Genomic DNA, 10,436 nt, shown 5'->3' on the forward strand with positions numbered 1-10,436 from the left:
AGAATGATTCAGAATCGAATTCTTACAGATCAAATGTAACGAAAATTGCAATTCAAATTTTAAAATGATTAAAAATAAAATGTACACATCTTGAAGCTATTTTAATTTTTTTATAAGATTTCTATTTCTTATTTGTAAATTAAACGCTGAAGTTGACGATGAGCAGATGACGCCATCTTCATGACGCTATTGAACCACGCTAGTGACGCTACTATCACCGATAGATGGAAATCTTCAAAACCACATTTGGTATTCAACTATAATAGAAATTTCCTTTTCGTGCTGTATATTAAATCAATTAAAAAAAGAAAAAACCATCAATTTCGCCAGGATAGTTCCACACCGCTTTATGCTGTTGAGCTATTAATTTTCTAAAATATTTTGTAAATAAAAATCTTTATCGACATGGCCGAGATTTGAACACCGGCGCTTGAGATTCATAGCCCGAGTTGCTAACTACTAGTCCATCCTTTAGCATATACGGAGAAGGGAAAACATGGGCGTGTATGGTATGGCCCAGGTAAACCCCCCTTCACTCACCCCTCTCCCATGAGTGCGTGCAGCCTCCCCCGCTCGACCACCCTTCTGGCCGGCTTGAGCAGCACCTCGCGTCAGCCCCATAAAACAAGAAACTTAAAAGTGATATGCGTTTGTTGCTTAAAAAAAAAACATGAAATTGTTATGGATATGTTTGAAATCAATCCGTAAGATTTATTTCATCAAACATGTTCATTTCCTACTTCACCTGAGTACTGGCATAGGTAGAGGGGGGAGACGCGTTCAAGGCTGAGCCGCTGAAAGGGGAGAGACGCGTTCAAGGCTGAGCCGCTGAAGGGGGGATCGAGCTACGGAACAAATAAATGGCGAAGAAAACACGGAAATTTGTTCATTTTTTTAAATTAGCGATAGTTAATAAGTGAAAACGACGTTTGTAAAAAATGAATTTTACAGTTAAGATAAAGGGGAATACGTTCATCAAAAAATAAAGACGGGAATCAGCTGCCTAACATGTGAAAAACGAAACGGCAATGTGTGAAATCAATCATCGTGGTTTGAGCTACGGCAATGAATATATACGGTGGCGGATCTCTCGTAGATTATTCCGCCTTCTCGCTCATGTAGAGTAGCTCGAATTTATTTTTTTAATATTTCAGAGTACCTTATGGAACTTAGAAATAATTGGGAGAAATAGGCCCACTTTGACGGAGAAATAGGACCGCTTTAAAAATATTTTAAAAGTGGGCCTATTTCGTAGGGTCCTATTTCGTCCGGTCCTATTTGCCGGGCCTATTTCGTCGGGGCCTATTTCGACCGGTCCTATATCTCCGGCTTCCATTTAAATTGATGGAGATGCATAAAAGGGGCATCGCAAGTTTTCTGTAGCTGGTGTATGTAATGAATTTACTCGAGCTAAGAAAATTTAAATTTTATGAGGCCGTCAAATGCGAAACCAATTTCTAAAAAATAATAAAGACTTCTGTGGTAATTCGTAAAAAAACAACTTAAAAGAATGTATCGCCATCGATGTGTTTTCCCACGTGTTGTTTTTTAATTTTTTTCCATTTTGTTTTTTCCCACAATTTTTGCTGTCGTATGTTCATGTAGAATATCGTTACCGTTCGTATCGTCGAATTTATTTCCATTTGATTTATTGCCGATTTCATTCAACCCAGGTTCATCGGTCGTCGCCTTCTTCTATTCGCCGTCCCTTCCGTTTACAGTTTATTCCACGCTTATACAACATTCCCCGTTAGTAAAAATTTTGCTCATCCTTTATTTTGTTTGTCAACCCTCGTAAGGGTCAAAAATTTCGAAATTGAATCTGCCGTCCCCGGCTTCATTACTAGTAACATAAATTCCGATGTATGTGGGTTGATGGACAGATCTCTATCGAAGGTGCCCAATATCTGCTATTCTTAGAATCTAAGAGAGGAATACAGCGGGTAGAATAAAAACTAATATATGAAGACCAATGCAAAAGTCATACTACGTTTAAAGATACGCGGTGCAGTTGCGTGCCTATAGAAAAATGAAAGTGGCTAATGTAAACGAAATAATACCACCAACCGGGTAGTATTATCCAACAAATTGATGTTACAAACGAGGGACATGGGGTCTGGTGTTAAGAGGAAGGCCATCTAGGACAAGTATCAAATGTTGACATTCAAAATAGAATGTGCGTTCCATGCAAAAATTTTGGCTCCACTAATAAAATCAACTACCGGAGCTTTGGTACTACCACTTTCTACTTTAAGATGAACTTCAAAAGATTTTATGATGGTAATAGATAATAGATCTAAAAGTACTCTAGATCTTCAGGTGTGAAATCTCTCCATAGTGATTTTTTACAAGTTAAACGCTAATGTCATCATAAATAATTCCCCGTAAGTAATTTTTTTCTTGCAGCTTAGCTGCACACTTTTAAAAATTTCACATTTTTATGACGATCAAATGATTCCTTTGGCAAAATACTGGTCTCGATTTCAAGATTCAAATCATTCAGGAATCCGGTTCTTGTGAATCCATCCACGCCACTGAAGAATCACAGGGATACAATGAACGTTCAGCCGGCGAAAAAGATGTCGGCCTTCCACTTTTTTCTCTTTCCTCACTATTAACTTATGATTTTTCTACCACATAGAAAGTTGTGTGCACGATGAACTGCCACGGGGATTATAATGGGAAAAAGCTAACTATGTAAATAATTATTTTATTAATTTTTATTAATAAATTTGTTCATGGTCAAATATATATTGGACCTAAGTAATTGCAAATCTGAAAAGTCTCTAACTGGCAGGAATCGGTCCATCTTCCATTACTGTGAAATACATGGCTTATGGCTTTGAAGTTGATGCAGAGAGCGAGCATCACTTTTTTGTGTTCTAACGAAAAACACTATGTCTATAAAATGATGGTTAAATGTTGATTTGTTTGTATAATAATTCATTTAAAAAAAAAATACGAAAGACGGCTTTTTTAATGTTAACAAGAAAGGCAAATAGGACCGGACGAAATAGGCCCACTTTAAAAAAATTTTAATCGGTCCTTTGGTCCAGCGTTCGGCGGTTGAACTCCGGCCTAGAAGTTAAGTAGGCAATGTTCAATCTAGGCGAACCTCGAACCTCGCAAGTTTAGCAGTTTCAGATTTGCAAGTTTCTTCAGAGTAAGTAGAAATTTTGTCAGTCAGTTAGTCTGAACTGAGGTAATTAATTTGTTTTCCTTAATTTCAGATGGGCAATACCCTTCTAAAATCTTCGAAAAGCTCTTACATGAGTCAGATTATTGACCGTTTGGGAGACGAAGAAAAATACATCCAAGCCTTGACAGGCTTTGTGTCCTTCGGGATTTTCAAATTCATTGTTTGGCCTAACTTGAAAGACCTCAATGAAATGCGAAAATAACTTGTCAAGAAGGAGACACCAAGAAAAATGGAAGATCAACCAGTAGCCACACCACCACCACCAACTACAGACCAGCTGAATACTCCAGGTTTTACCGTTGTTTGGGAACAGTATTTTTTTTAAATTTTCAATTCTATTCAATAAACTAATTTTTTTTCTACAGACTGAGTTGGTAAAAAAATACGTCTATTTAGTTTTATTAAACAAAAAAAATTGATTGATCTCGTTTTAAACGTCAGCTGCATTATTGATCTGGCGGCCACGAGTCGATTCTATTATCCAGAGGTATAAACCGAGTTCGAGTTTCTTTTTAATGAAAATAAAATCTGTGGTAAATTTCTGCAGGTTTTCACGGAGCAGGGTATCCAAACACGTCAAAATCTATTGCGGAGGACAAAATTCAGTTAAATCTCATGACCGTAAACAAATAAGTCATCAAAAACTAAACGCGGAAATTCAAATGGTGGAGTTTTTACTACTAGTTTTTACTTTACTACAATTGCAAGTTTTTATAGCTGCAGATTCCTTTCTAAGAAAATCCGAAAAAAGTTTCGATGGTCCCCTGCACTCATTTTCAATCATCATTCATCATCATTCATTCATCATTAAATTTTAATTTATTATTTTCATTCCACAGCTTGGTGATTCGTCCCAAACAAAAATGTCACGGGGACAATACAGAATTAGCCACAGGCTTTTTGTATTTTTCACGCAAGAATTAGGTACCTGTTACCAGTTCCATCGTGGATATGAAAATGGAAAAATTCGCGTGAATCTTCAAATACATGGTACTTTTATGTTCCATTTTTTTAAAATTTAGTTTACTTAAATTTTTTTTATTTTACAGGAGATGAACTACATAACCAAACCGCAATTATGAATACATTTGAGGATGCGAAAGATGCGTGTTTGCGCGAATATATTTCATTTCTCTTCCGAGAAGAAATTTTGACCTGGTATGTTTTTATTTATTTTTTTATTTTTTATTTTGATTTAAAGTTAATTCCCCCTCCCCACCTTGTTTTTTATTTAGTTATTTTCTTCCTGGACGGAATTTTGATGGCTACCAAAATTCCGTCCGAAAGGCCCTACTTCCAGGGGGTGGGGTATGTACGTAGTCCACGTATTCCAGCCAACCCTGGATAAAAAGATCAAAGATGAAGGTTGGAATAAGACGGAGATCCGTTTTAAACAAAGAAATGTTTTTGGATTCATCCTGCTGGTGTTTATTGGAGGAATAAGTAAGTCTAAAATGTCTTTGTGCGTTTTTTATTTATTTTTTAAATAATTTCTTTCTTTTTTATTCTAAAGAATTCAAGGTAACATCCGTTGATCACATCAAAGAAAAAGCGGTTACCGATGCGTACATGAGGATGTATAAGCTCCTGTTCCAATCTGGAAAAGTGTCCGCTTGCAGATTCCACAAGATGATGAATGATGGATTGAACCACACAGCCTACTACATCTAATGATATTGATCAATTTAATAAAATAATAGGCAAGAATTCTCCGGAAATAAGAGTGAATTACGGTTGTCTGACTATATAGTCGGCCTCGGCTTTTTTAGAGCGCCTCAGGACTTTCTCTCTCTCTCTCATGTAGCATGTATAATCGTATTCATATTCAAAATGTCCCCAACAGACGCGAACGTATTAACATGTGTAACCGCATTCGAGACAGGCACACGCAATTCTCAGCTGGAAAAATATATCAGTCGCATATTTTTCATCTATAAGCCAATTTTATTCCCTCCAAGTTTTTTTGTTTATTCACGAACATATTATGTAGCCATCGATCCGGCCGGGATGTCTGCAAACTAAATCCCAATCCCGATACAAGACCAAAAAATAACATCAAAAGAATTTTTCTTTCGCTATAGAATTTTTTAAAATATAATTATAATGATCAAATTCAATCAATTATGTCGTCTGATGCTAACGGCCTCCGCATTGGAACACACCTATAAATGTGTTTAACTTTAAATACGCCTGTTGAAGCGAATTCACTTTAAATATAAACAAATATATCGAGGAAATAAAAGATCATATAATAAGAGCTGATGGGAAATGAAATAGGAAATGAGGCACGCCGGCGAGTCGATCGATGGCGCGTATACGTCAATACGTGTGATGATGGCCAGCTGTCATCGGCTTCTTCTTCTTCTTCTATAATCAAAGGTGCTGCTCGGGTGGTGAGGAGGCCGTCGCGCTAACCCGGTGATCGTGTTAACCCGGTGATAGACGGTGACAGCCGGACAAGGTGTAGGTGCTGTAGGCGATGGGTCCGGGACCAGGTGGGTGACCACCGTCACTTCCGTCCGGAAATGAGATTACAGCAGACCGGTGGTGGGCGATGGCAATATCGTCACAGCCGTGCTGACGCCGGGGCATGACAGCAGCTCTCGCGGGACTCTCGACATGAAATGATCCAGCGCCGTCCACCGCCGGCGATGAGGGCAGCCCCACCGCTTTGGAGTCGGGCCGTTTACCGGTGCTGGCCGTCTGCTGCTGGACGACCATCTTGGCCCCATGCCTCATGCTCTGCGTCGTCGCCCTCAAGTTGTTCTTGCTCCTGGCCACGAACGAAGCCCCGATCTTGTGACGTCCCACGACGACGTTGAACGTGTTCATCAGGAGCCAGCAGCTGGACGCAAATTACCATTCAAAATTTCAAATCAAATTTTCCCGCGTCTGACATTGATTGCTTTATAATCCAAAACTCGCCAAATGGTGAAAATGATGGCGATGGCCACTAGGAGCGTGTTGGTTTTACTGAGTTTCTCTTCGTGGGCCGCCGCCCGGCTGTCGGCCGTCACAGCCGAATCTTTGGCCGTCATCACGGCTGAATTCTGCAGCAGGGTGGCGGTGGCCGTTACTGGTGCTGGGACTGGGACTGGGAGCGTTATTAAGCAGCGGCTGCGGCGGCTGTTGTGGTTGTTGTTGGCGGGTGGCCTGTTGATGGTTCATGGATGCCATCCGCACTTGGAGTTTGTTGCAGATGCGGGCGTGAGCCACCGAAACTGTGATGATGGGCAGGGCGTACTGGATCAAGATGCTGCCGATGGAGTAGAGCGATCGGCCGCGCTCGTTGGGCAACTCTTCCAGGCAATAGTCGACGGAGCTGATGGGCGAATTGGGGATGGGGATGTCGTGGTGCTGGAGCGTGCAAACGATGAAGAGCGGCAGGGCCAGGACGACGCCCAGAATCCAGATGCCGCCCAGGGCCAGCAGGGCCAGCAGGGCGCCCGTCAGCTGGAAGCTTTTTTTAGTCGGGTAGACGATCAGTTGGTAACGGTCGAGGGCGATGGTCGTGATGGACAGAGTGAACACGAAAATGGAAACGGCCTGCAGCGAGCCCACCATCTTGCACGAGACGGGCGAATGGCCTCCAGCGGCCAAGTGTACGACCGGATCTCCATCAACTAAAATAAATAATAAAGAAGAACATTTTTTATTTGCGGAAAAACCAATTATAAATCAGCCGGGAATTAATTTGAATCAAATTAAGTGCAAGTTAATTTGGTTTTTTCTTCTGCTAGAAGAATTAACGTGAAATTGGCTAGTTAATGTCAACGGGTAACGTCAAGGGCTGTTGATTGATTCGGCCGTCATTGGGGAAATGTCATTTTTAATTGCATAACAACTTCCGTGTTTGCGTGTGTGGCAACCAACGTTCGATTCACTAATATAATTGCTCGTCGGTTTATGATATTCCAATATTATTTTTTTTATTTTCCGGTTTTTCCATACTTTTGCTGTCTATTACATACGGATGACTCTTCTTATGCAATCTCTACAGCGAGCGAAAGAAAGAGGTAACAAGAATGATTCGTGACTCGGTATCAGCATTTTCCCATCATTCGCCGGGATGCAAATATCAAATTGATACCAGCATTTCCCGAACTAAAAAAGGACGTTTCATTGGATTCCGCTGTAGACATACATATCTGTTGTAATACTCGGTGTCGGATAATAGAGGAGCAAAACATATCTCCTCAATCCTAATATACAATAGGGTTACCTGCTGGTTCCTGTTTAGATTTTATTTTATTTTTTCGCACAGTGCGTATACACTTTTGGCAGCGTATACATTTGTCTGATGCGCTTGAAAGCATTTGCTGGATGACGTCAAACGAATAATAAATATTTTTCCATCGATTTACTCTTCATCTCTCGATCTTGTGTTATTATGCTGAATGCAAAATCGTGATGTTATGAACACACATGCATTAAGGGAACTGGGTATATCCTTATTTAAGTGGATTCCAAGATTTCTATGATTGGCGTTAGGCGTTACCCAGGTGCTTTCCTCTACTAGTTGATTTTGTTTCTCGCGCTTTTCTTTGATTTAAATAACGTCTGGTTCTATTTAAAAATATAGATGGCGTTAAGAAATTGTTTTTCTCTACCTGCTGTTTTCCCGGCCCGCCTTGAATCAACAAATCAGTAGGCAGTCTTGGAATACGTTGTGCTCGTGATGTGCTGATTCTTTTGTTTGTTCAATTGATTTAAAGTTGATATTCAATTGATTTAAAGTTGATAAAAGATGCTCAATTCAGGGTAATTTGCCATGTTATCATTCACAACGTTCACCTTGGACTTGATTCCTTCACCTTGATTCTTGTTAGGAAATTGGCCGGTCGCACAGTGTTGTTCATCACGGGTGCCAGTCGTGGAATTGGAAAAGCCATCGCACTCAAAGCCGCTAGAGATGGGGCTAATATAGTTATTGCTGCAAAGACTGCTAAGCCCCATCCAAAATAGCCTGGGACAATCTATACTGCAGCTGAAGAAGGGATATTGCATGAAGACATGTGTAGACATTCTTCCCCATGACATAACAGCTATACATCAGCTTAGAACAGACTATATTGGTCTATAAATAGTGTGAGAATAATCCAATGAAGACGCACTTGTTCTTTATGTAGTCAGAGCTGCTGGGGGTCATTGCCTTCCATGCGTAGTGGATGTGAGAAATGAAACCCAAATTCAGGATGCTGTGGATCTGGCTGTCAAAACATTTGGAGGAATTGACATAGTTGTAAACAATGCATCTGCCATTTACCTAACTATACAGCTGAGACTTCAGTGAAAAATTTTGACTTGATGCAAGCAATCATTGTTCTTGGGACATTTCTCGTGTAGTAAGTTATTACCATCAGCTAATGCTAATGATGGTCTCCTTTCAAAACAAGATTGAGATGTGTAACAGGTACCCTTTTTTCTACAGGTCCAAATTCTGCCTCCCACATTTAAAGGTTGGAAGAAACCCACACATCCTCAACATTGACCCTCCATTAATGCATCTGACTCCAGAAAGATTCTCAGGACATGTGGCCTACACCATGGCCAAGTATGGGATGCCAATATTTGTATTGGTCTAAAATGCGCTGGTCTAAAATGACGTTTCACAAATGTTGGGCTAATGCATTTAGAGGGAACATTTCAGTCACGTAGAGTGACAATAAATAACGTTCATGGATTCATCTCGCGATACTACTAATGAAATAATTACTTTTTTTTCTTCAGATGAACTCTCAAGCGTCGCTCTTGAGTACCGTTGTTGATGCTCAGCTGCCGGTACGTGAAGTTTCAAACTTGTCAAGGCGTAAAGATAACTGAACGGAATAGCCCAATCAAATAATTCGTGACTGCTGTTGTAAGGTAGGAACAAATAGTGCCCAGTCATTTCTTAATCGTGAACAATGCTGTTCGATTTACAATGTATCCGATGCAATTGACCGTTTTCCTTATTTCATGAATATGACGTGATTAAAATCTGTTGATGCAGATTTACTTTCCTCCTAAACATACATTTTGATAGGTAGACATTTAAATAGGACTTGATATTCAGTAAGAAAATGGTTGAGATTCAAAAAAATCCATTACAGATGAATTTCAGCTCAGGTTTCCAGTTATCAATGATAGGAAACTCGCAGTACGCACGCTGTCAAAGATCTTTAGGAATTTTTATTCTCTGATTCATTACAATATCGAAAATTAACTGGGTTAAGAATATGTAGGTAGTTTTCTCCGTCGGGTAAATGGTACACCAGACTTTTAATACTCCATGGGATGATTTGGGTGTAACTGGCAATATGAAAGTTATTGTTTGATTTATATTAATTATCGCTGTGATACAAGATTTAAAGTTCATTAATGAAAAATGAAATAACTCTTAAATTCCATGTAAAGAAGAATTTATTACTATTGTTTGGATCAATTGTGTATTAATTGAGGGTGGGAGGGGCGGCACTGGTAAAACCGGGTAAAACGACGACAACGATAGATATTGGTACGGAAGATGGTAGATTCTACATTCTAGTTTATATTTTTTAAATAATCAGAATTATCGAATTTGTAAAGTAACGCAACGATTCGTACTACGCACCGTTATTTTTTGATCACTTGCACATGACTCATTTGGCTGCGTGTAAAATTTGGTGCCCATTTCCCGCAAATGAATTGAAACGCCCAAGCGGGAAAATGTGTCATTTTCAAACGCACAGCACAAATTTATCGTTATAATCTATTTTCTGCCGATGAACATTACAGTAGCATTAACAAAAACCAAGTATGAGCATTCAAATTGCAATAAACTCCGTTTGTCAGCTTTTGGAATGAGATTCCCACTGGAAGACGTGCGCCATCCGCAGCGGAAGCGATATTACGTATAAGAACTTTATATCAGTGCTGAAAAGAAGTGGAATAATGCTGGATTGCTCATTGCTGTTTCTGCTGACAACGATCCAAATGAAATATTTTCTTTGGAGATTCGTAGGAATCCCATTTGTCATAAACCACTCTACTCGTCTGATTAGAAGTGATATTGAAATATTTAATAATATCGTAATTATTCCAAATCACAATAGCAATTGTTCATGTAATTAAAATAGGGTTAATTATTTAAATTCAAAGATTGCATTCTTCATAATTCATTTTTCTGATGAGATTCTCCTGTCATTATGTGGTTCGTTTGATTAATTTGTAAGTTTTTGTTTGATTACTGGAAATGTAAGAATCTTCCTTCGTCGAT

General features: G+C 39.4%; 1 protein-coding gene and 1 pseudogene across 1 annotated transcript; one reads left to right on the forward strand and one right to left on the reverse strand.

The window, feature by feature from the left end:
• Window positions 1–5,626: 5,626 nt before the first annotated feature.
• LOC124207659 (neuropeptide Y receptor type 5-like) lies at window positions 5,627–6,763 on the reverse strand. Its single transcript, XM_046605228.1, has 2 exons — window positions 6,174–6,763; window positions 5,627–6,044 (listed from the first exon to the last, which is right to left on the reverse strand). The coding sequence occupies exons 1-2, from the start codon at window positions 6,761–6,763 to the stop codon at window positions 5,627–5,629; spliced, it is 1,008 nt and encodes a 335-aa protein (XP_046461184.1).
• A 1,118-nt stretch (window positions 6,764–7,881) lies between these two features.
• LOC124207660 lies at window positions 7,882–8,784 on the forward strand (annotated as a pseudogene).
• The last annotated feature ends 1,652 nt before the right edge of the window (window positions 8,785–10,436 follow it).

The sequence above is a fragment of the Daphnia pulex genome, chromosome 11 (genome assembly GCF_021134715.1).
Source record: "Daphnia pulex isolate KAP4 chromosome 11, ASM2113471v1".
NCBI lineage: Eukaryota > Metazoa > Arthropoda > Branchiopoda > Diplostraca > Daphniidae > Daphnia > Daphnia pulex.

Bases quoted from the DNA above. Each gene is read 5' to 3' on its own strand.
- LOC124207659 (XM_046605228.1), bottom strand. From the start codon at position 6,763: ATGGTGGGCTCGCTGCAGGCCGTTTCCATTTTCGTGTTCACTCTGTCC. The intron at 6,045-6,173 runs GTAAAACCAACA...ATTTGCGTCCAG, and splicing joins GGCCCACGAAGAGAAACTCA to CTGCTGGCTCCTGATGAACA.